This window comes from Cydia strobilella, chromosome 24 (assembly GCF_947568885.1).
Source record: "Cydia strobilella chromosome 24, ilCydStro3.1, whole genome shotgun sequence".
Classification (NCBI taxonomy): domain Eukaryota; kingdom Metazoa; phylum Arthropoda; class Insecta; order Lepidoptera; family Tortricidae; genus Cydia; species Cydia strobilella.
The window spans coordinates 5,970,213-5,996,799 of NC_086064.1; the positions used below are offsets into that span (position 1 = coordinate 5,970,213).

Here is a 26,587-nt window from a genome sequence, read left to right on the forward strand (position 1 = left end):
AACAATACAGAGCCTGGTGTAATCTCCTAGTCGATGGGTACTTTACTCACCAATATAAAGATGGTACTGAATTTAGTGTAGTCATAAAACGTCTCCCCGTCGAAATTGGGGAAGATGACATTCTCGAAGACCTGAAGCAGCAAGGATTTCCAATAGTAGAAATCCATAGAATGCGTAGGACGCGTGGTAGGGCCCCTATGGATATGGTATTGGTCACTCTTAAAAAAGACGATGTAAGTAAAAATATTTTCAATATAGCCCATGTTTGCGGTCTTATGGGAGTAAAAGTAGAGCGCCCTAGGGGCAATGGTAGAATCCCACAATGCCATAATTGCCAATATTACGGCCATACGGCTAGATACTGCAAACTTCCAGCGCGTTGTGTAAAGTGTTTATTACCCCATCACACCAATAGTTGTACGCGTACCAAGGACTCGGAGGGTACAGTCAGATGTGTCCTATGTAAAGGCATACACTCGGCCAGCTACGGCGGCTGTCCAAATGCCCCTCAGGCCAACAAAAGAAGACCTCAGAAGAGATACCCTACAAATGCATGGGGTAATTTCAATAGCTCAAACAATTATAATAACCCCATAGCAGCTAATCAGGACTCGTCAACTAATGTTACACAATACAACCAATCGAACTTCCCTAATTTAAAAAGTAAGCCTAGTACTGATAGGGGTTTGGTAGCCCAGCCCCCACCCGTTATACCTCCTTCACCGACTTACCTTACTCAAAACTCACTAAGTTCTCAGGTAACTCATACCCCAGTACAGAACTCTATCCCAACTGAACCCAATCATATAAATAGCACTTATGATATCTCAGGTAGATTTATTAATAATAATCGTAGGTTTACTCGCTCAAACTTGCAATCTATGAACTCTACAATAAATCAGTATCAAAACCCCCCATTTTTATCCCAAAACCAAGGCGGCGGTCTGGCTGAAGATCTGCGGTTGGTTTTCGATCTTGCAAATGCGATCGACATTGATGAGGTGTGCGCTTTGGCCGCTGAATTCCGCGGCGCGCTCTCTCCTATAGAAAAATTCCAAGTCATGGCTAACCATGCCAATCTCATCAAGGCAATTAAACATTTTAATACCCATAAATAATGGATCAGTTACAACCTAGACGAAAAACTAATTCTCTCACAATTGCTTTTTTCAATGCCAACAGCATGACTAATAAAAGAGACGAAATTGCCTTATTCCTACGCAACTATTCAATAGACATATTTTTAATCCAGGAAAGTTTCCTGAAACCTAGCAGACGTGACCCTAAAATAGCCAATTACTCCATTATTCGAAACGATAGGCTTACAGGCGAGAAAGGAGGTACCCTCATATACCATAAAAGATCACTACACATCTCTCCTGTCATATTACCGAAACTTGATCAAATAGAGGCATCTGGCTGTAAAATAATTCTCGCCGGTCATAAACCAATTTCGATCTACTCAGTCTACCTTTCTCCCAGTAAAACTATAACTCCCGAGGACCTCACAGCCCTTTTTGACTCGGACGACTCAGTAATAATAGCCGGCGATTTAAATTCTAAAAACTCTTTATGGAACTGCAATATTACTTCTACAAATGGCCGTAGACTCCACACCTGTACGCAAAACCTAGGAGTAGACATCATAACACCACTCGAGCCAACTCACTATCCTACAACAGTAGGATTTAAACCTGACATTTTGGACCTTGCTATATTTAAAAAAGTCTCATTAAAATTAAGATCAATTAGGGTTATTCACGAACTCACCTCCGATCACCGTCCTGTTGTGGTGGGACTTGGACCTGATCCACATTATGTGCCCCCACCTAGAACAATAACCGACTGGGTGAGGGTTAATAAAGAGCTAGATAAAGATGACTGCCCCCTGCTTAATATAGGGAAAGAGGGCTTATCTAGTCCCTATCAAATAGATGCCGCTATTGACTCCTTCACGGAAGGACTTAAAAATGTTATAAACGAATCTTCCAGGCAGGTGCCCTCGGAGGATGACCATCGATGGCGCCTCCCGGATTATCTCATAGTGCTAGTAAGGGAAAAGAATGCAGCAGTCAGAGCGTATGACTCATTCCCCTCCCCAGACAATAAAAATAAACTAAATAAATTAATAAAAAACTTAAAGCGCAAGATTTCCCTTTGGAGGAACAACAGATGGAATAACACATTAAAAAACATAAATCCAAGTCACCTAGCCTTTTGGAAAATAACCAGAGCTTTAAAAAATGAAACCACGCCGCCTATGCCACCTCTGCAGAGAGATAATTATCCTACTCCTGCTTTTGAAGATTTTGAAAAAGCTGAATGTCTCGCAGACAGCTTAGAAGCACAATGCTCCCCCAGCCTCCAACCCACGGACCCAACCCATTTACAACTTGTCACTGACCTAGTTTCTGAAAAACAGTCTGAGCCATTAAACCCAATTCTTGTTCCTCAAGTAACCATGACCGAACTCAAACAGCAAATCTCCAAAATTAAAGTCAAGAAAGCACCAGGCTCTGATGGGATTCCTAATAAAATTATAAAATCCCTACCAGACCGCATACTCTCTGTTTTACTATTAATTTACAATATGTCAATGATTTACTGCCACTTTCCAGCTTGCTGGAAGGAGGCGGATGTCATCGGCATACCAAAACCAGGTAAACCCAGTAATGAACCTTCCAGTTATCGCCCCATAAGTCTCTTAAAATCCCTAGGAAAACTATATGAACGACTAATTCTATCACGCATACAACAACACCTATCAGATCAGGGGGTGATCATCCCTGAGCAATTCGGGTTCAGGGCTGACCACTCCTGCACTAACCAAATACATAGATTGGTGGAACATATCATTTTTTGGATGACAGGATGGGGCCGCACCATTTCAACCGGCGCCATATTCTTCGACATAGGCAAAGCCTTCGACAAGGTATGGCACCAAGGACTAATCTACAAACTTCATAAAATAGGACTCAACAACCGACTGACAAGACTAATTGAAAACTTCCTTAGTAACAGGAAATTTAGTTACAAAATTGAAAATTCAAGATCCATATCCCGTCAAATTAGAGCAGGAGTTCCTCAAGGCTCCTGTCTCTCTCCTACCCTCTTTTCAATATTCATTAATGACATACCCAAACTCCCTCAAACCAATTATGCTCTATTTGCGGACGACACCGCCATATTTGCAACCTCCCCGCGCCCTGAAAGGATTTACCGCCTGCTGCAGGATGCATCAGATGCTCTAGGGCACTGGTGTAAACTGTGGAGGGTGGAAATTAATCCTGAAAAGAGTGTGGGGATTGTTTTCTCCCGTACCTCCACTTATGCTAAAATGATGCTAAAAATTCCCAACATTACCCTCTGCGGTCAACCCATACCCTGGAAGCCAGACATAAAATATTTAGGTGTAACTTTAGACAAAAGGCTAAATTTCAAAAAACGCATACGTACAGTCAGAAACCGTGCTCTATTTTACCTGGGTCGCCTTCACTCGCTCATGACGAGGAATAGTGGCATGTCAGTCAGAAACAAATTACACATTTATAAAATTGCGATACGGACCGTGTTCTCGTACTCGGCGGTCGCTTTTGCTCAAAGTTCAAAAAGCTCAATAAATAGTCTACAAACGCTCCAAAACAAATTTTTGAGAAAAATTATGGGAGCCCCCTGGTATGTAAAAAACAGAGACTTACACAGGGACCTCCACATCCAAACTGTGGCCCAACATTTTAAAGTTCTGAGTCAGCGTTATTTCGACAAAGCCTCGAATCATAAAAATGATCTGATAAGGCATGCCTTGGTGTACACCCCTGAGATTCCTCCCAGGAAACGTGTACGTAGGCCGAGGCATGTACTATTAGATCCCGATGACGAGATAACGCTGGCTCAGATCAAAGAGCTCGCAATAGATAAAGCCTTGGCAGAGCAGCGTGGTAAATCATTCAAATCATTCAAGACTAAAAAAAGAAAACCATCCTCATATTTTTCAACCCGCCCAGTTTGGGAAAATAGACGTAAAGTAGTTCAAGACACACAGGGCCCTCTGCCCTAGGACTTAGGGTCTTTTTTATTGTTATAAAATACAGCTCTCCATAACAAATTTCAATTTAAGTTTATATAACGCCATAGTTTTCTTTTGTTATTTTGTTACCTACTCTCCTCTATTCATATCTCTGTCATCTTTCATTCTTCCATACTCTCTCTCTCTCTTTCCTTTCCTCTTGGCAGTATCGCGGCCCTTCAGGCCGTGACACTGATCTCACTCACACCACAAACTGTAACTGGCCCCAGGAGAGGCCAAACAGTGTAGCCATTATTAAAAAAAAAAAAAAAAAAAAAAGCGGTGCGCCGGCCATAGGAAGCCATTACGAATCGAGCAGCCGAGCAAGAAACACCTCTCCAAAAGAAGAAAAGAAGACCTCTCCGACCTCGACCCTCCTGCATCTGATTTAAGAAGAGCTCCAGTTGTTTTACTCCATCCTTGCCGCCTATGCCGCACCCTATACAGTCCACACCCCTACGATAGATCTCAAGACAACAAGATTAGGGCCTAACACTCACATTGTTTGGTCCTCGTCGAAGCCGGATCTCTGAAGCAAGAAAAATAGCAAGATGGCAGTAACAAGAAGCAACCACGGCAGAGAAGAAAATTCGTCAGATGAAACGCAGGCCACGGACCAGACCGGCGATACATCTGGTACAGGAGAGACGTCAGGCACAGGCGAGACGTCACGAACAGGCGATACGTCACGCACAGGCGAGACGTCAGGCACAGGCGAGACGTCGGGCACGGGCGAGACGTCAGGCACGGGCACCACCACAAGAACGCGCGCTGCAACAGAAGCCAGCATCGCCGGCACCAGCACGAATGGGGGCCCAGCCGACACGTCGGGAATCAGAGCAACGCCTGCAGTTAGCACCGTCGCCACACTCGTCGGGCGAGATTCCGTCGAGTTAATGCCACCGCCGCCAGTTCCCGCTAAGCCCGCTCGGTCACACCGATCCAAGGCCTCCAGCAAGAGACTCCTCGCGGAGTTAGAGGCCAAGGAGAAGTTAGCCGAGCTGGAGCTGAAGCGCGTACAAGCCGAAACAGAACTAGCAAGAATCAGACAACAAAGACTCGACCTCGCCTCGTCAAGGGAAGAGTCTGAAGAGGAAGAGGACCTTGCTCCACAACGCATTGCCGATTGGTTCAACCGCCGCCCAGAACAACCAACAGCGATTGAAGAAGAGCCCGCCCATGAAGAAGCACACGTGCCGGCCCCGCGCGCCACTAGAAAACACGCGCGGCCGGAGGCCCCTCGAGCCACCCACGCCATGGACGTGTCATCGCTGACCGCCGCCCTAACAGAAGCCATCCAAGCCGGCAAGTCCTACAGAAAATACATACCAGACCTGCCGACATTCAGTGGCCTATGCAACGAGTGGCTACAATTTAAAGCCGCGTACAACGAGTCCGCCCCCAGTTTCGCCGCAAGTGAAAACGTCGCCCGTATAAGAAAAAGCCTCAAGGGAGTAGCCTTGGAAGCCGTAAGCGCCCTCCTCATCAGCCGGCCGCACCCCGAGGACATCATTAAAGCACTAGAAAGAAGATACGGAAGGCCAGACGCATTACTCGTCAACGAACTGGAGAAGATGAAGGGACTGCCGCGACTCACCGACAGCCCGCGCGACCTGTGCATATTCGCCAGCAAGATCGCAAACACTGTCACGACTATCGAGATATTGAAGAAGCCTCAGTACCTCTACAATCCAGAGCTACTGCGGTCGATGGTCGATAAACTCACGCCTATACTTCGAAGCAAGTGGTACGACTACGCGGCCACGAGAGAAGATACGCCCGAGCTTAAGAAGATTGCCGACTTTCTAAACAACGAAGCCGACAAGTGCACGCCTTACGCTCCGCCTGAAAATACGACGGAGAACAAAGAAGTGAGGACCGCAAGAAAGAAGCCCGAGCGAACGTACGCCGCTACCGCCGACACTAAGAAGCCAAGAGAAGAGAAGCAAGCGTGTCCACTATGCGAACACGCTACTCACCAACTGCCGTCGTGCCCGCAATTCATCAAAATTGACACGAACGAGCGCTGGGAAGTAGCGAAGAAACACAACATTTGCTACCGATGCCTCGCTAGCAAGCATCGCCGCTTCGCGTGTCGTGCGAAGCCCTGCGGCCACCTGGGCTGCCCCATGAGACATCATCGCCTACTACATCACGAGAAGACGCCGCAATCAGTCGCCGCTGCGCAAGTCGAGCCACCACAACAACATAAACCGGAAGAAATAGTGGCCTCGGCAGTGAACACAGTCGCCTGCGCACAACCACGAACGAGCCGCGCCTACCTGAAGATAGTGCCAGTAACACTGCGCGGCCCGCGAGCGACGCTAGACACGTTCGCCCTATTAGATGAGGGCAGCACGGTGACAATCATCGACTCAGCACTGGCGGACGCACTCGGGCTAGACGGTCCCACTGAACCAATGTGGGTGCAAGGCGTAGGCGGGAAAGAGATGGAGCACAATCAGAGCAGGAGGGTCGAGGTCTTCATCAAGAATAAGCACGACAGCCAAGAACAACGCATAACGAACGCGCACACCGTCGGCAGCCTCGGCTTCACCACACAGTCGATCGGCATGGAAGAAATAGACGGCTGCGCGCACCTCCGGGGTATCAAGCACAAGTTAACCTACCGCGGTGCAACCCCACAAATACTCATCGGCCAGGACAACTGGGACCTGATCGTGTCACGAGAAATAAGAAAAGGCCGGCGCGGACAACTCGTCGCGTCGAGGACCCTACTAGGATGGGTACTTCACGGCTGTCGCACCACAAAAGCGAAGCCGATCGCCTACTGCTGCGCACATCACTCGTACCGGGCCGACCGAGAACATAGAAGAAACCATGAAGAATTATTTCGCCCTCGAGTCTCTATCAATCGAGCCGAGGCGACCCCGTAGTGATCCCGAACAACAAGCTCTACGCATACTAGAAGAAAAGAGCCGCCGCCTACCCAATGGCCGGTTCGAGACGGGGCTACTGTGGCGCAACGAAACAGAGAAGATACCTAACAATCGCACCGACGCACTCAAGCGGCTGCACACGCTCGAGAGGAAGCTGGATCGTGACGCAAGCCTAAAGTAACAATATAACGAACGCGTCAACAACCTACTTACCTCAAACTACGCCGAGCGCGCGACAACGCCCCCGAGTGACAGAACGTGGTACTTACCTCACTTCGCAGTCTGCAATCCAGAGAAGCCGAAGATTAGACTGGTCCACGATGCTGCGGCCACCTCACACGGTCGCAGCCTCAACGACATGCTACATACGGGCCCAGATTTCCTACAATCGCTACCCGGCGTCATCATGAAGTTTCGACAACATAGCATCGCAGTCTCAGCCGACCTGAAAGAAATGTTCATGCAGATAAAAATAAGAGAAGAAGACCGGGACGCCCTCCGCTTCTTATGGAGGGGCGATCGCCGCGAGGGAGAGCCAGAAGAGTACCGCATGACTTCCGTCATATTCGGCGCGTCATCATCACCGTGCACCGCCCTATACATAAAAAATAGGAATGCACAAGAACACGCGACACAGTACCCGCAAGCCGCGCGAGCGATAGAGCGAAATCACTACATGGACGACTATCTACAAAGTTTCGACACAATAGAAGAGGCAAGACAAGTAACAAGAGACGTCGACTATGTGCACAAAAAAGCCGGGTTCCAGTTGCGAGGATGGGCCACGAACGAAAAAGAAGCAATAAGTAACGTCGTCGGCAGCGAAGAGCGAGAGGGAAATACTGTCCCTATCGGCGGGAGCGAGATAGAAAAAACGCTCGGCCTGCTATGGAACACAAATGAGGACAGTATCCGCTTTCGCCTCAATACAAGAAGAGCGCAGCCCGAAGTAATCAACGACCTGCGGCCTCCGACGAAGAGAGAAGCACTCAGTGTCATTATGTCAATTTTCGACCCGCTCGGCCTCATATCACCAATCACTACGCCGGCCAAGCGAATCATGCAAGACACGTGGCAACATAGCACAGGCTGGGACGAAGCGATACCAGAGCAGCTACACGAACGCTGGAGCGAATGGCTACGACAACTTCGAGACCTAGGTACCCTAAAAATACCTAGGTGCTACGACACTACGCCCGCCGCCACACACGAGCTGCATACTTTCGTCGACGCCAGTGAAGAAGCCTACGCCGCCGCAGTGTATTGGAGAATGACGCGAGCCGACGGCTCAGTCAAGATAGCCCTAGCCGCCGCAAAAAGTCGAGTCACACCCAGGAAACCGGTCTCCATTCCTAGATTGGAGCTACAGGCGGCCGTCCTAGGCGTACGGCTAGCAAAAACAGTCGTCGAAGAACACAATTTCGAAATCACTTCGAAAACATATTGGAGTGACTCTCGCACGGCACTGGCATGGATACGCGCCGAGCCCCGCACATTCAAGACGTTCGTGGCACACAGACTCGCCGAAATAGAAGACTGCACTAAGAAAAACGAGTGGAGATGGGTACCGACAGCACACAACGTGGCCGACGACGCGACCCGCGCCACCCCGGCAGATTTCGACTCGCAACATAGATGGTTCACCGGCCCGCCCTTTCTCTATGAACAAAAAGAGACTTGGCCCCACGAGAATAAGGTCGAAGTTCCCGCGACCGGCGAAGAAAAAGAGACGTGCGCTGCGATCGCCGTCCTTACGCAAGATAAACACGCAGCTATACCCGAGATCGAACGCTTCTCAAAATGGATGCGGCTGCTGCGAGCGACCGCGCGCGTGCTACAGTTCATCGACCTAGTGCGCCCTCAACCCCGCGCGCCCGCCCCGCCCGCGACACAACTTATCGCGGCGGCGAAGCGCAAGCGGACACGAGCGAACGCGGAACAAGACGGCGCATGGAACAAACGCACGCAACACACGCGCGTGCCCGCCAAGAGTGCAGCTACCCAACCCCAAGAGGAGAAGAAATACTTAACGCTAGAAGCCAAATACCTAAACGCCGCCGAAAAGTTACTAATACGCGCCTCACAAGAAGATAGCTACGAGAAAGAGAGAAGGCGAATAGCGAGCGGCCGTACGCCCGACAAGGACGACCGACTGGCCAAGCTGAGTGTTTATATGGACGAGGACTGTATCATACGACTACGGGGAAGAATAGCGGCGGCCGGCAACATACAAGAAGAGACAGTGCAACCAGTAGTGCTATATGGGAAGCATCACTACACGAAATTGTATGTTTCTCATGTGCATGAACAATTACATCATGGCGGTACGGAAATAGTGGTGAACGAGTTGCGACAGCGAGTGCACATAGTGAAAATAAGGCCGACAGTGAAACAAGTGATCGCTCAGTGTCCGAGATGTCGACTACGTCGTGCGAAGCCCGCGGCCCCGGCCACTGGTGACCTACCGGCGGCACGCCTGGCGCATTATGTGAGGCCCTTTACCTACACGGGTCTAGACTACTACGGGCCGCAAGAAGTCACAGTGGGACGTCACAGAGAAAAAAGGTACGTCGCGCTGTTCACATGTATGACGTCGAGGGCCGTACACCTAGAAATGGTAGCCTCACTAAGCACGGACTCGGCCATCAACGCACTACGCCGTTTCATTGCCCGGCGCGGGTGCCCTACAGAGCTGTGGAGTGACAACGGGACCGCCTTCAGAGGAGCCAACCGCGAGTTGACGGAAGCCATGAGAGACGCCGCCCACGCGCGCCGCATAAACTGGCGTTTCCTACCCCCCGCCGCACCCTTCATGGCGGGCGTGTGGGAACGTATGGTGCGCACGGTGAAAGAAGCTATGAAGGCCACCCTACATGAAAAATACCCGAGCGACGAGACTCTACAAACCCTACTGGCGGAGGCGGAGGCGACGGTCAACTCGAGGCCCATAACCTACGTAGCGGTGAATCCAGAAGACCCGCCGGCACTGACTCCAAACATGATACTGCTCGGGCCGGACTGCTACACCCCGGCTCCCGGCACCTTCGAAGAGAGCGACATGAACGCGCGACAACACTGGAGGCGCGCCCAGCAGCTGGCCGACACCTTCTGGCAGCGCTGGGTTCGCGAGTACGCGCCGCTACTACAACACCGGCGGGAGCCCCACGGCGCAGGAGTCACCCCGGCCGTCGGCGATGTCGTAATAATATGCGACTCCAACCTCCCCCGCAACATATGGCCACGTGGAATAGTGAAGCAGACGTATCCGGGCAAGGACGGCGTGGTACGAGTCGTGGACGTCACCACCAGCAGAGGACACGTGCTGAGGCGGCCAACAAAGAAGATCGTCGTGCTACCAGTGGGATCGCAAGGCGACGGCGGGAGAAATGTACACGACGCGCATAGTATTTTGTAACTTAGAGTCATTTTAACATGTAATAATTTTAAGTCGCGTCACGTATAGAAATAAATGGTATTTAGTATGTTTTTATAACAGGACAAAGTATGAGTAGCATACTTTGTACCTCTTAAAGGAATCCAATAAGAGAATTCCAATTAGGTAAAGTTAGGATTGCAATATAATTTAATTAAGATAGGCTTATAACAAATAAAGAATTTTCCTCATTGTGTTTCATTACGTAGATCTATATAAGAAAATAGGGCAAAAGTATACGCAACCTTATTCTAATAAGAAATTGTGATAATAGAATAGAATCTAATAAGATAGGTAGGATAAATAAATAAAACATGTAATTTGTTAATATATAACTTTAATAAATAAAGAGAAACGTAGGAGAGTCGAGGAAAGAGAGGTCTGCGCATGCGCGAAGCGCAGACGCCCGCGCCGGCGCGGCGCGGGGGACGAGGTCTTTAAATATGGAGGGAATAAAAGGCGGTGCGCCGGCCATAGGAAGCCATTACGAATCGAGCAGCCGAGCAAGAAACACCTCTCCAAAAGAAGAAAAGAAGACCTCTCCGACCTCGACCCTCCTGCATCTGATTTAAGAAGAGCTCCAGTTGTTTTACTCCATCCTTGCCGCCTATGCCGCACCCTATACAGTCCACACCCCTACGATAGATCTCAAGACAACAAGATTAGGGCCTAACACTCACAGTACTCTTCTTCTGACTTGGGTTCGAAGCGTAGTCCGCGACCCACCGGATAGGCGTTAACGGCTCGTCCCAATTTTGCTGCTATTTCTCTCGTCACTGCTCCCCAGTTTGGTAGCACCGGCGCCACGATGCAAGGGTATTTGGTCTTCTTCTTGGGGGGCTGTAAGGGTTGCTGGCCTGCAGCGGCGGCTCGCTCGGGCTTCTTCTGGGTGGGCTGCGAGGCCGTGGCTGCGTATGTGTTCTTGTTTGGGGGCTCTGTTGTTAATGGTCCCTGTATGCTTTTTCCAGCTGCCATGTCTGCTGTGGGCTGCTGTACGGGCTCCGTTGTTTTGGTGCCCGGCTTCTTTTTCGGGATGATATTCTTACATAGGCGGCCAGCCACGCCTTTAAGCTTGCCGACGGCTGCTCCATACCCATAATATGGGCAACTACAATAGTGTCACTATGTAGTTGCTCCATAGGGGAGTGGGGCTGGTCGGCGAGCCCGGGCGAGAATAGCCGCGTCGTCTGGTCCGGCAACAAGGATGTTGCGTCTGGTCCTGCTTCTGTAGGTTCTTCAGGCGCGGGTGTGGTGGTCCGTGAGGCTGGGGCTTCGCTTACAGTGTAGTCATCGCTGTCTACGAAGTCGCTGCCCACGATTAATCCGGTGGTAAGGGAGTCGAAATCGGGGGGTAGGGGGATAAATCCTGACTCCCGACTACCCTCCGTCTCCTCCGGCGTTTTCGGTTGTGTTCCCCGCCTACGTGATGCTGCTCTCGTTGATGGGGGTAGATCGCTAGATCGAGATTGCGATCTACCCACATGTTGCTTTTTATTTCCCTTCATAGGGAAATCCTCTCTGCGATCTAGCGACGTTATACGTCGCCGGCTGGGGCCAAACCCCGCATTACCCTAACCCGGGGCTTCCGTTTTAGCGGGACCGGGGTCAGGCAACGCGGTGAGGGCTAAACCGGCGACGTTGCTGCTATGATGAGTGCGGTCCCCTCCGGCCTAGGCCGGGCCGCCGTATTCCGCGAATTTTTTCTTCACGAAGTAATTCCGGAATGTGCGTCGCGATGTACGTCCGAGCTTCACCGATCACAGATGCAATCCAACACGGCTTATTGGGGGCGCCACTTTTTATATATACTCCGGCTTAACCGTAACGCAGACCCTTATGTCGCGGGACGTTTTCTCGTAATAACACTTCCAAGTTTTCACTTACTCGTTTATGATTAAACTAAATTTATAGTGAATTATATTATAATGATTATAATAAAATTGCACATATACATTCTTTATGAATTGATATACGTATTTTAATAGAAGTTTTAGGATTTGGAACGCCGATAAACGAATGAGAGAACTTTACTTTTGGTATTATAGGTTGCGGACACCTCGGGTCAGTTTAAAAAGTGATTTTTCTTAATTAAAATCACATCTATAACTATTATGTGTCCTCCAGTTAAATTCGAAGATACCATAGATAGATGTGACACAATAACAACATTAGAAAATTATATTTATAATGTTATTTTGACTTGTTGTCTTCACTGTCGTAAAACAGCCGTACCGCGACTTGGATTGCATTGCCTACGTTCAGTGGTTTGCTCTCTGCCGGTACCGACGTAAAACGGGATAGGTACTTTATATTAAATTTAAATAATTATGTCATGTTATATTATACATTAAGATATCGTATTAATGAATATTATTATAATTCGTATAGTTAAACTCTCTTCTACGAGGATCATACAGCGCGACACTCTGAGCGTGCGTGCGGGCATCGTAGTAGGTAAGAGTCTCGTGTAGGTCGTCGTTTAGATTTATTTAGTTTTTGGTCCGGCGTATTTATTTATTTATAATAATTTAATGTATGATAATTATTATCTGAATGTTGATATTGGAACAAACGATATAAATTATTTTGACATAAAAATCTGTTTAGGTTGATATGTATATATTATATGTAAGTACCTAAATATTATGTATTCATCATCATAGGAACACGAGAAGTCTAAAACCTGTGTTTATATACTTGTTTTTGTTTTTTTTTTTTTTTTTCTTTTTTGTAAAGTGAGGTGAGTGGGTGCGGGGATGTTGGGTGTCCCTGTCTGTTTTGTACACTATTTGCGAATCCTTTATCTAATTGGTCAGTTCGTCGACTAGTCGTCGTTATCAGTAGCAGATCACTCACAGGTCAGGTGAGGTTCGCGGGTAAAGTAAAAAAGAAAAATATCTTACCAGTTAATTAATATTTTCTTCTTCTTCGGGTTGGTGTGGTGAAAAAATTTTGTATGTACCGCTCGTGGTTCAATTTTTTTGGATTGTTTCGCTTCCTCTGGTATCAATAGATACTTAGCACAAGCGATGCTTACGAGCTGGACGCTGTAGAAGTTAGAAGTGTTGCGCGGTGCCGGGTAAGTAAGTAATTGTAATAAATGTACGTACCTACGATGATACTAGATTATTAGTAGTTATAATAGATATTTTGGATAACATAGGATGGGTAGAGATCGATTGATAGTTTGTTTGTCCGTCTGTGTCGCTACAGAAACTTTTTATCGTAATCGTATCATAGAATTATTTGCGGCCCTGAAAAGGGCCTTTTTGTATTTGCGTCTGCGCGATACGGTAATACCCACGTTAGTACATATTACACGATATCGCGCGCGACGACGCTGACAGTGCAGCGCTTAACCTCCGAAACCGTAGAGGGTGCGGCCTTGACGCTTCAGAGCGTAGACGACGTCCATGGCGGTGACGGTCTTCCTCTTGGCGTGCTCGGTGTAGGTGACCGCGTCACGGATCACGTTCTCGAGGAACACCTTGAGAACACCGCGGGTCTCCTCGTAGATCAGGCCGGAGATACGCTTGACGCCACCTCTGCGGGCGAGACGACGGATGGCGGGCTTGGTGATACCCTGGATGTTATCACGGAGCACCTTCCTGTGGCGCTTGGCTCCTCCTTTCCCCAGACCTTTACCTCCCTTACCGCGACCGGTCATTGCGACTTGTTGTAGTAGAGATTAGACTTCTCGAACGGAATACTCAACACACGACTTGCGCCGCGCGTCGACACGAGTGGAATAGCTAGCTAGTTTTTTTTTTTTTTTTTTTTTTTTGTTTTTTGGCTACACTGTTTGGCCTCTCCTGGGGCCAGTTACAGTTTGTGGTGTGAGTGAGATCAGAGTCACGGCCTGAAGGGCCGCGATACTGCCAAGAGGAAAGGAAAGAGAGAGAGAGAGTATGGAAGAATGAAAGATGACAGAGATATGAATAGAGGAGAGTAGGTAACAAAATAACAAAAGAAAACTATGGCGTTATATAAACTTAAATTGAAATTTGTTATGGAGAGCTGTATTTTATGACAATAAAAAAGACCCTAAGTCCTAGGGCAGAGGGCCCTGTGTGTCTTGAACTACTTTACGTCTATTTTCCCAAACTGGGCGGGTTGAAAAATATGATGATGGTCACACGCTTGGCGTGGATAGCGCACAGGTTGGTGTCCTCGAAGAGACCGACGAGGTAAGCCTCGCTGGCCTCCTGGAGAGCCATAACGGCAGAGCTCTGGAAGCGCAGATCGGTCTTGAAGTCCTGAGCGATCTCACGCACCAGACGCTGGAAGGGCAGCTTGCGGATCAGAAGCTCAGTGCTCTTCTGGTAGCGACGGATCTCACGGAGGGCGACGGTGCCGGGCCTGTAACGATGGGGCTTCTTGACGCCGCCGGTGGCGGGCGCGCTCTTGCGGGCCGCCTTGGTGGCGAGCTGTTTGCGGGGCGCTTTACCACCGGTGGATTTACGAGCGGTCTGCTTGGTACGGGCCATTGTGAATAATAATAATACGCGTGCGTGTACGTTACGTTAACGAGTCACGAGAGGAGAGGGAATAAGCGATTTTTTTTTTTTTTTTTTTTTTAACATAGGCATTAGAGTCGGCCGGACGTTTCCGGCCCTATTTCTCTTTACCCTAAAAAGTAATTATTATTATTAGCTACCCTAAAACTAATATTAAACTAAATTTACAGATCAATCCTAATTATTTGTATACACATTAAAAAGAGAAGTAAAAACCCTTGTACAACTCGCTATATTTACAGATTTAAACTAACTTGCAAAATTTAACAAATTGCGCAACAGTGATTAGAATGTCAACAAAAACAACCTTGAGCGTCGCACGTGCCGAGCACGTGGCGCGGCCGCGTCCCATTCGCTATCGCGTCAAGGGACACGCCCATTCCCCGCCCTCGGCACGGCGACAAAGAGTAGTTACAAACAGAGTGGCCATATGGCATGTAGTTAAAATTTATACAATACTAATTTGTAATGGAATATTGTTCCTGGTTTTAACTATAATTTTTGTACATTATATTTTAAATGTTTATACAATATTTCTACAATGAGATTTATACAATGTTTACACAATGAAATGAGTTATAAATTCATTTAAAATTTATCCAAGGAAAAATAATAATAATAGTGAATAATTATTACATTACGAGTTTGAAATTGGACCACAACTGGACGGAGGCCTGGTGAAGTGGTACCAGCGAGTCGCTATTTATACGTGCTGGCTGGTCGGAAAGGGACGGGGTTAGTGTCCGTGTGAGCGAGAGGGCTATAAAATTCACATACACGTCCCCCTCGCCCCTCTTCCTTTCTCACCGACACAAAATTTCTGATTAGAATAACAATAATATTATTGAAATATTTATTAATTAATAAATAAATAAATAAATAAATAAAATAAATAAATACATACATACATACATATATTTCATTTAAATAACAGTCATCGCTATCGAAATTCGCCTCGATCGCCGGTTCAATCGAGTTAGGTCAGGTTATGTTAGGTTTCGCGGAGTTAGGTTTGATCGAGTTAGGTTAGGTTAGGTTAGGTCAAAGTTAGGTTAGGTTTTTTTTTTTTTTTTTTTTTTGTCACTCAAAACCTAACCTAACTCGATCAAACCTAACTTTTTTTTTATAATGTCAGGTTATGTTAGGTTTCGCGGAGTTAGGTTTGATCGAGTTAGGTTAGGTCAAGTTAGATTAGGTTTTTTTTTATAATGTCATTCAAAACCTAACCTAACTCGATCAAACCTAACTTTTTTTTATAATGTCATTCAAAACCTAACCTAACTCGATCAAACCTAACTTTTTTTTATAATGTCATTCAAAACCTAACCTAACTCCGCGAAACCTAACATAACCTGACCTAACTTTATATTTTATAAAAACCTAACCTAAATTTAAATTAATATCCATAACGTCTCACGTTACACATATCTAGTATTACATATTATTGTTGATTCCTTATTTAATTACCTTACATGTTGACACAACTTTCGTGTTGATAATGTGTGCAATTGATATTAATCTACCGATTGACACCGTATGCACGGCTATCTAGAAACTTCTTATATTATATATTCAGAACGTATTTGTGGCCCTGAAAAGGGCCTTTTTGGTTGTTGTACAAACCACACTCTCGCAGCGTGTCGTGTCGCAATACGAACTACCTAAACCTAAAAAGTGTATTGAGAAGACAGATAGCATACGAGGAACGACGGACGCTTACTTGGAGCTGGTGTACTTGGTGACGGCCTTGGTGCCTTCACTGACGGCGTGCTTGGCGAGCTCACCGGGCAGCAAGAGCCTCACGGATGTCTGCACCTCCCTGCTGGTGATGGTGGACCTCTTGTTGTAGTGAGCGAGCGGGAGGCCTCGGCGGCGATGCGCTCGAAGATGTCGTTCACGAAAGAGTTCATGATCGACATGGCCTTGCTGGAGATACCGGTGTCGGGGTGGACCTGCTTGAGCACCTTGTAGATGTAAATGGCGTAGCTCTCCTTGCGCTTATGCTTCTTCTTTTTCTTCGAGTCCGACTTGGAGATGTTCTTCTGGGCCTTGCCGGATTTCTTGGCGGCCTTACCGCTAGTCTTGGGTGGCATTGTGATATAGTTAGATGCTTACAGTACGATAGTCGAACTGAGAATAAAAATTTTGTAGTAGTAGTATCATCATCTCGATACCCTCTTTGGGAGGGTGTGAGGGGTCTCTCCAACATTCCTGTTTCGGAGACTGTGTCAATTTTCGCGCCCCATCTTCGTGGGGCGGTCTTCCGCCGTCAGTTTGTGGACGGCTGTGCTATCCGGTGTAGGCCAGCTTTATCGCTACCGGCCGTTATCCAACCCCGCTGCCCCTAGCCTGGTGATACCGTTTGAGCGGGGCCAGGTTTCGGGGCCGCAGTGAAGGCGACCGGCAGCTTAGGCTGGCGTGTGCTTCATAGGTGTCATCCGAGTGTGTGTGGTGTTGTTGTGTCGTCGACGACGTCTTCTTCTTCCTCTTCTTCGTTGTTGTCGTCGTCGTCATTGTGTAGGAGGGCTCGGGGGAGATGCCGAGCCCCGTGTAGGTCCGGTGGTCGTGTGTAGTGTGGCGCGATCCCTCGTAGGTGGTCGTGGCTGCAGTTGTCCGCGCGGTCATACATGACCCGCGCGAGACGCTCGATGAACTCGTCCAGGCTGCGCCACTTCAGGTACTCGGCGATGGCTGCGTTGCTGACGAATCGGGTTGCTGCGACGATGGTCCGTAGCGAGAGTGTCTCCTGTCTCCTCATCTTCTGCTTGTTGGACCTGGAACAGAAAGAATACCAGGCTGGTGTAGCGTAGGTTAGTCGAGAGCGGACGTAAGCTTTGTACAGACCGACTTTGGTCCGTACAGGGAGCTTGCTGCAGAAAACCGGGCGGAGGTTCATTCGAGCGGTTTTCGCTCGTCTGATTGTCTCCGCCGTGTGTTTCTGCATGGTGAGCCGCCTGTCTATGGTCACCCCCAGATATTTCACTGTGGGTGACCACGTGAGCGGTTGTCCTAAAAGAGAAGGAGGTGCGGGCAAGTCTCGCGCTTGCCCTGTGATGAGCGCTTGCGTTTTGCCCACATTGACTGATAGCCTCCATTTGGAGAGCCAGTCAGGAAGGGCGTCGAGCGTCGGCTGGATCTTGGAGACTGCATGCGGCATCTGAAAAGATGAAGCATAGTAAGCGGCGTCGTCAGCAAAGAGGGCTAGTTGCGCTTGTCCTACGACTGGTATGTCGTCGGTGTAGCGCGCATAGCACGAGGGCGATAGGCAGCTCCCCTGGGGGACTCCTGCCTGTATTGGGCGGTCCTGCGACACCGTGCCTTCCACTTGTACGTGGAAGCGTCGGTCTGCTAGGAATGATGCGATGATTCTCACGATGCGGCGGGGTGCTGTGGACAGAGAAAGTTTGTATATTAGACCTTCGTGCCAGACTCGGTCAAAAGCTTTCTCCATGTCTAGGAGGACAGCGACTGTGTACTCCTTTTTGTTGAGCGCCATGCCCATGTGGTGTAGGACACGGGTGAGCTGCAACGTGGTGGAGTGTTGAGACCTGAAACCAAATTGCTCCGGCCTGGGTTGGATGTGTGGCGAGAGGTGCCGGAGCAGCAACCTCTCGAATACCTTTGATAAGTTGCATAGCAACGTGATAGGCCGGTAGCTCTCCGGCTTTCTTCTGTCCTTCCCGGGTTTGGGAAGGACGATGACCCGTCCCGTCTTCCAGACGGTGGGAAAGTGCCCCGACCGCAAGATCCCGTTGAACAGGCGCGCCACTGCCGCTAAGGTGTTTAGCGGCAGTTGGCGGAGCGCCATGTTCGGGATCTCGTCGGGGCCCGGTGCCTTCTTCGGATTGCAGTGGTGCCTGATAGTCGCCTTGACCTGTGAAGGAGAAAAGTAGATTGGATCATCGTGGGTTTCGACCGGCACGTTGAGATAGTCTCGGACGTGCTGTACGATGTCCGCTGTGTGTTGCGGGTCTGTGTCGGGGAAGGGCCTGAATTGCTGCTCAAGGCTGCGAGCGAGTATTTCCGCTCTGTCCTTGGCTGCGTATTTCAGGATTCCGTCGGTGTCGTCCTCTAGTGGGTGTATCGGCTCGGGTTTCGAGCTGAGTTGTCTGCATAACCTGTGGATGGAAGGAACGTGATCGGTTAGGCTATCGATGTGCGCTTCCCAGCTTGCAGCTCTGTGCTCGTTGAGTTTGTCCTTTAACAATCGCTCCAGACGATTGAGCTCGGTCTTTACCGACTGAGCCCTAGTCCTTTGCCACTGTTTCCTGTACCAGCGCTTTTTCTCCAAAAGCGCTTGAAGCGGCCTCGGGAGCGGTTTGCGCCGGTCTGTGGGCGGGATGATGTGGGTGGCCTCGGCTAGGGCCGCCTTGATGTCTCCGGTGATTGTGGCTGCTGCTGCATCGACCTCTTCTGCGGTCGATATGGGACCTGTACGGGGAGAATTTACCATGGCTTCTGTGAAAGCCGTCCAGTCGTAGCGGCGTCCGGGTCCTCTGTTGAGTCTCGTCGTCGGTTGGTCTGCGATGGTCAGGAGCGCGAGACCGTCCTATGGTCGGATGTGAGATCGTAAAAAATTTTGTACTAAGTTGCGCTCATTTTGTTAAAGCGGAGAACGGGAAATAGGGGATTAAAGATCGAGCGTCGCGCTCGCGGTATATCGACCAATAGCGTTCGTGCATCATTAGTATCGTCGGTCGGCATGGTGGGGAGTGAGAGCGCGTATTGATATTACTTACATATAGGTATTATTATTTTGATTATAAAATATATCAAATGCCGTATAGATTATACCATCATCAGTTTTGTTCAAAACCGTAGGCGGATAACAATTATATTATTTAAATGTATATAGCTTTATGTTTATTTACTATTGTTGTTGTTGTTACAGTGACACACTGCTGTAGATGAGCAAGTAATAGCTCTGAGCCATCACATTACCTTTATTTGTCGTTTATTTATTATACTTCTTGACGAAACGATGTCTCAAGTCTCTCATATAGAGACGTGTGTAGTGATGTTGTTGAGCGTAGACTGTTTTTCTTGAAGCTCGTACGCCGAAGACTGGAACGCGCTGACCGAAGTGAAGCTACCGCTGCCAATTACCTCAGAAATACCACCACCATGTTACCGGGTTAGTGTGAGGGTTAGTAAGAACACTTATTTTAGGGTTAATAAGATGTTAAGTGTAGAGGTGTTGTAGAAAGACTGACGAGGCTTTTTTTTTTTTTTTTTTTTTTTAAATGTTAAACTGAGTTGGAAGATTCCTTCCGTTACTACTGCTATGACGCCGGGGGGTCCCGGAGGGACACCCCGGGGAAAAAGGGGGTTGCCTGTGGCCAGAGGGGACACAGGTCTTGGAGAAAGTTAATTATGTCGGTAAGTAAGTAAGTCAGTCGTAAAAACTGTTTTTAAACGGAGATTGTAAAAAGTCTGTAGGTCAGTTAGGTACTATGATGGATCAGTTGAAGAGAACATCATCCAGGGTCATGCGGCAGAACCGGGGATGACCGAATATCGGGTCCCAGGCTCCTCCCCACTCTCCTTTTGGTAATATTTGGCCGATACCTACAAGACGGAGCAGACAAGGCAGCACCCATGTCTTTTAGTTGATTTAGTAAAGCATCAAATTCTTCTTCAGTTGCGTTAGTGATATCAATTGTGGGACCAACTGGGAAGCGCTTAGGCGGATTAAAAGTACCCTTATTAATGGCGGCAGTGAGGGTATCTTCCGGGTCATGAAGGACATGTTTGGGGCGTCTATTTAGGGGATTAGAGACAGGATAAGGCGTGTAACTTACCAACTCTCTAATGAGGGGGTTGGGATTGTGGGGGGCCTTGTCAAAGTACCGTCTTGAGCAGGTATTCATAAAATGGGCTACGGATGTTATGCGAAGATCCCTGTGGAGATCAGCAACTCTGATATAAATTGGAGCACCGACTGCACTCCTCAGGAATCTGTTTTGAAGTATTTGAAACCTCTCAAGGCGTCTCTTTGATGTGTGTGCAAATACCACACTGGCATAGGTAAGAATGGGTCTTATACAAGTTTTAAAAATGGTTAATTTATGTCTGGTGGCCATTTTGTTTGAATTAATCATTGGATGGAGACGTCCCATTACAAAAGCTGCCCTATCCCTTACAGTTTTTATGTGGGATTTAAAGTTTAAATGTCTGTCTAGTATGACTCCTAAATATTTTGTTTTGTCGGTCCAATTTATAGGCCTGCCGTAAAGTTTGATTGGAGGGTGTGCCTCCAGCTGTTTTGGGTAGTTTTGTTTTTTCCTTGAAAAGAGCACAGCAGCGCTCTTATCTGGATTGACCTCTATTCTCCATCGATCAAACCAACTCCCGAGAGAGTCGATAGCCCGCTGGAGAAGCGAGGTCAATCTTGAAGGGATGTGGGATGAGGCATAAATAGCAGTATCATCAGCGAATAGGGAATAGTGAACTCCTGGAATCTTAGGCAGGTCGTTGATGTAAAGAGCAAATAAGGTGGGTGAGAGGACCGAGCCTTGGGGGACGCCCGCTCTCACTGGGTGACGCTCCGAAAGGGTTCCCTCGACTCTATAGCTAAAGCTTCTATTCGACAAGAAGTCTCGTATGATAAGAACGAGACTGTCTGGCACTTGAAGTTCAAGCAGCTTGTACAGCAAGCCGTCGTGCCAGACCTTGTCAAAAGCTTTAGCTACGTCCAGGAATATAGCTCCTGTTGGGACTCCCTTCCAGTTCGTCAACCAGTAAAGTATGTGCTCAGTAAGGCGATGCACTTGATGTACGCAAGAATGTTGGGCTCTAAACCCGAATTGCTCTTGAATTATAAGATCCCTGGAGTTCACCACCTCCATTAATCTGATATGAATGATTTTTTCATAAAGTTTGCCTAGGGTGTTCAAAAGAGAAATGGGTCTGTAGTTGGCAGGCTCATTTCTAGGTTTACCAATTTTAGGAATTCCAATGACAACTGCCACTTTCCATGCGGCTGGAAAGTGACAGTTGGTCAATGCAGCGTTGAAGATGTTTACCAGTAGAACGATCAGGTTATCAGGGAGTAAACGTAGCAACCTGTTCGGAATCGCATCCTCACCCGGGGCTTTTTTGACTTTTAATTTATTTATAAGTCGTTTGACCTCAGTGAATGAAGTGGGCCTAGGAGGAGGATCTGATGGAGCTGTGGAGAGTTTGTCTACCACCATCTCCTCCACCAGTGGAATATGGTCAGGGTCGCAGGGCTCTTTACCTGGAGAGCATTGCGATTCCAAACAGATTGCTAAAGATTCCGCTTTTTCGTCGTCCGTAAAGGCTGGGGTCGGGAGATCAGGTCGGACCAGTGGCGGCATAGACACAACAGTGTCTGCCCTGAGGGTTCTCGCCAGCCTCCAATACGCTTGGTGACTGGGTGACAACTCCTCAAGGAAACCATTCCACTTTTCCTCTCTGAACTCCTTCACCCTCTCCTTTACTTGTCTGCGGAGCCTATTTAATAAGTTTTTATTTTCATGAGATGGAAACCTGTCATACTCTCTTGTAGCATAATTTTTATTTTTAATAAGTTCTCTGATGTCGGCTGGTAAACGCCATTTGTGATCGTCTTCAACTGGAACTTCTTTGGAACACTTGTCAATAATTGCACGGATACCGTTTGTGAGGGAAGATACTGCCGCATCTATGTCTTTCGTGGAGGAGATTGGGAGCTGGGAAATATCTTTGAGTGGGCATTCCTCTTTGTTAAGTTCAACTCCCACATTAACCCAGTTAGTGACCTTTTTAAGCACTGGTGAATCACTAGGGGAAGATCCAAGGCGGAGGATTACAGGACGATGGTCTGAGTCGGCCGCGTGAATGACCTCAATGGAGCTCACTCTTAGGGAAATTCCCTTCAGAAGAGCCACATCAAGGACATCAGGCCTATGATTAAGCTGGTGAGGAAAATGAGTTGGCTCAAGCGGGGCTAGCATATCTATATTGGGAGTGGATAATAGGAATTTGTGAAGGTTTCTTCCATTAGTATTAGTGGAGTTGCAATTCCACTGGCTGTGCTTGGCGTTAAGATCACCTGCCAATATGACAGCTTCGTCAACGCCAAACACCGCCTCTAGGTCTGAATCTAGTATTGCTTTATCAGGTGGTAGATAGGCGGAAATTATAGTGATTGGGATATGGCCATTAAGGGAAATCCGACACGCGGTTGCCTCTAGGTTAGTGAGAGATGGTAGATCAACCGGACAGCAATGTAAAACGCGGCGATAGTAAATGAGGGTGCCTCCTCCTCTGGAGGTCAGTCTGTCAGTTCTTGTGGATGAGTAGTTGGCTATTCTAGGGGTTCTACGACTAGGTTTAAGGAATGATTCTTGGATCAGTAACAAATCTAATTTGTTTTCATTCAGTAAACAAGATAAATCATCTTTTTTGCCATTTATACCATTAATGTTCAAGAAACTTAAGTTCACCGATTTGGGTTTCAGTCTTTGATTGGGTGTACTATCCATTATGGACTGGCCGGGGAACACAACCTCCTTACTGTTCTTATTATATTCGCATGTTGCGCCATTATTAGCAATTGTTGACCAGGGGAGGCCGCGCTTCTTAGCCTTGATGCCAATAAGCAAACCTCATCTATATCTAAAGCGTTGGCTAGATCCATTACTAATTGAAGATCGGCTGTAGGGTCACCCATCGGCGGGTTTTTGGGATAAGACGAAGCATTAACTGCTGTTATGTGATGATTGTGATTGGGTATTTGGGTTTGGGTAGGATATGGAATTGCGTGCTGTGAGGCAGTGCCTCTCACTCTTGGAGGATTAGGTGTATTAGGGGTCGGGGCCCCTCCATTTTTTACAGTATTACTAAAGTGATTTTCATGCATTTGCTTAGATAACGCTGATCTTGGGGTTCGGAGGGGTGGGTAGCTGGTGTTGGATTGCGGGTTTGGGTGGTGGGTTAGGCCTTGATGGAACTGTGACTGAGCTTGATGGGAAATCGTGTGGGCTTGGGTAAGGGGCTGATTAACGGCATGGGGTAGCTGAGGGGGGAGTGGGTGTGGTTGGTTAAGGGAGATGCTCGTGGCAGTTTGCGTGTTGATTGTAGGGAGTTGCCAAGCGTTCACTACCTCTGTGTGGTTTGGTTTGGGATCGAACACCCTTCTAGATTTGGGTTGCTTGGGAGGAGGAGCCTTAGGGCATTGCGTAAAGCTAGCAACATGATCGAGTTTGCAATTGCAACAGTGAGTGGGGTACAAGCCTGTAATTGGGTCTTTTTTCCGATCACATTGATCAGTGGGGTGAGAATTGCCACATTTAACACACCTCGGGGAGAGATGGCAGTGCTTGTGAGTGTGGCCCCACCTTTGACAATTGTAGCATTGTGGGGGGCGGAGGCTACGATGAGGTGGCTCGATCTTAAGGCCACTTAGACCGCAGATCGCTTTTAAGTTGAAGGCCTTCCGCCCCTCTGGGGTGCGTTCTGATACCACTCGAACAGCGTTAAAAGGCTCACGTTTTGGGCCTTTAAGCATACGATGGACCTCAAGGACTGGGAGACCTTGACTCCTCAGGTCTTCCAGGATGTCGTTGAGCTCCATCGAGACAGGAAGGCCCAGTATCACTGTTTGCAGCTTCTTCTCCTCCTCTGGTGGGTAGGAGAAGAAACCGTCAACTAGGAGGCGCCTCCAAGCCCAGTACTGTGCTGGGGTCTGAGTTTGGATAAAAAGAAATGTTTCTTCAGTATCTTTATCTTTACCTATGCTGGCATAAAGGTATCCTAGGTTAGTTCTTTGCGCCTCTTGGGAGAGCTTTTTCCATCTGCTTGGGTCTTCTATTCCAAGCAATGGTGGTTTTTTGGTTTTGGGCGGTGTCTCCTTCGTAGGGGAGGTCTCGGTAGCTGAGTTGGGTTTGCGGGGGTCGCGGTCGTCTGCAATATCATTGTTGATAATCGGGAATTTATCTTGGGGTAGTATAGTAAAACTATTCTGGGTTGAAGTTGTGTTACTGTTATTAAGGTATACACTGTGACAAGTTGACTTACTGATTTTAGAACGTTCACTGTGATTTGGTCGAGTCGTGTTTGTTGAGGGGTCTGATTGAGTGAGAAGGCCTGATCTGCGTCTACGTCTTTCCTTCCTACCCTCTACTAAGGTGAAATCGTCATCTGAATTAAAAGATTCGTATTCCATGTCGGAATAATATTTTGACTTGTCATTATCCGAGGTCAGTTCGATTGAGTCTTTTTGTGTGAAGTCTCCTTGAGACTTTTGACTATAATCAGTTTGGGATTGGGAATTGGGTGGTATTTGGGGCGTAAAGGGGGTGGGGGGGGCGGGGGTCACGAAGATATTTTGGTCGTTAGATAAGGAATTTGGATAATTACTGTGGATGTTGTTATTTACTGTGAAGTGGTCTGTTTCAACCTCTGTTTGGGGAGAGCGCGATCGGGAACGCGTGACTGGAGCACTGCGGCCACTGCGGGCGCTTGAGTTAGATGGGGAGCGCTCTTGCGAGCGAGTATAAGGGTGAGAGCGGGAAGACACACTCGCGCGCCGCCGCGCGTGCGAGGGGGACAGCGTGCGTACGCCGTCAACTGAATGAGAATCGGAGTTACCGGATACTCTTTTAACCTTTTTCCGCCTAAGCGCTTTTATACGAATGATTTCATCATTATTGACATTCATATCTTTAATGGGTGCTGCCTTACCTGCCTCATCCCGGTCAGGTTGCTGCGATGGTGGAGTCTGCGACAATAATGGGGGAACCGCCATTTCGGCGGCGGGCGGCACAGCGGGGGCCGCCTGTTTTTTGAGTTGATGTTCCTTCCACTGATCAATTAAGTGAGGGTAATAATATCGGACAAAATCTTCAAAGGAGGGCATGTTGGCAATTGAACGTAAGAGTCACTGTCTCTGGATTAAAACACACGGCAAGGTGGCACTGCACTAGGCACTAGAGTAAGAGTCACTATCTCTGATAATTTTTTTAATGTAGCACTGCAATCCTTAAGCACAAACACAGGCACACGGAGCGAGGCTCAACGTGGCAGGGCGCAGGTGGCGGTACGTAATCGAACTGGTACGAGCATCTCGCGGAGCGCACGCGTGCGCTCAACGCGGCGGTCGGAGGCGGAATCTCACGACTGACGAGGCTAGGTTGGGCAGTCATATTTATATGAGAGCGCGACCGCGCCCCGCCCACTGTGTCACGTGGGTGTGTTGTGCAGAGTCAGTATCCATTTATTGGCCAATCAGCTTACGCTATTTTACAAAGTTAGGGAATAGGTAATATTTATTGTGGGACATTGATTCTTATAACTATGCACGAAATATAAAAATAAAAACATAAACACACAATGATTAAAAGACATAGAAAGTTACACAATAATAAAACACAAAATTAGAGAATCACAAAACGTACAATAAAAATATCTTAAAAGCTATATACGACAATCTCCCCCGCGTGTGCCAACACCGTCTCCATTCGTGGAGTATATAGGTATAAGCCGGGAAACTGGACGACGGACTTCACCCGCTCGGGTGCGAACAATGGCTACTCTTACGTGGCCATCAGGGCCGGGAAAGAGTTGTGCGATTTCGCCTCTAGGCCATGTTCCTCGTGGCATAGAGCTGTCCGCTACGATGACGATGTCGCCTATATTTAGCTTCTGCACGTTCTGGTGAGCACTG

General features: G+C 48.0%; 2 protein-coding genes and 1 pseudogene across 2 annotated transcripts; 1 reads left to right on the forward strand and 2 right to left on the reverse strand.

Moving 5' to 3' along the window:
* The first annotated feature begins 4,617 nt into the window (after positions 1–4,617).
* On the forward strand, positions 4,618–10,381 carry LOC134752483 (uncharacterized). Its single transcript, XM_063688176.1, has 3 exons — positions 4,618–6,875; positions 6,964–7,127; positions 7,248–10,381. Exons 1-3 carry the CDS (start codon positions 4,618–4,620, stop codon positions 10,379–10,381), a joined length of 5,556 nt encoding a protein of 1,851 aa, XP_063544246.1.
* A 3,373-nt stretch (positions 10,382–13,754) lies between these two features.
* Positions 13,755–14,886, reverse strand: LOC134752484 (histone H3-like). Its single transcript, XM_063688177.1, has 2 exons — positions 14,505–14,886; positions 13,755–14,071 (listed from the first exon to the last, which is right to left on the reverse strand). The coding sequence occupies exons 1-2, from the start codon at positions 14,884–14,886 to the stop codon at positions 13,755–13,757; spliced, it is 699 nt and encodes a 232-aa protein (XP_063544247.1).
* A 1,746-nt stretch (positions 14,887–16,632) lies between these two features.
* On the reverse strand, positions 16,633–17,009 carry LOC134752024 (histone H2B-like; annotated as a pseudogene).
* Between the last annotated feature and the right edge of the window lie 9,578 nt (positions 17,010–26,587).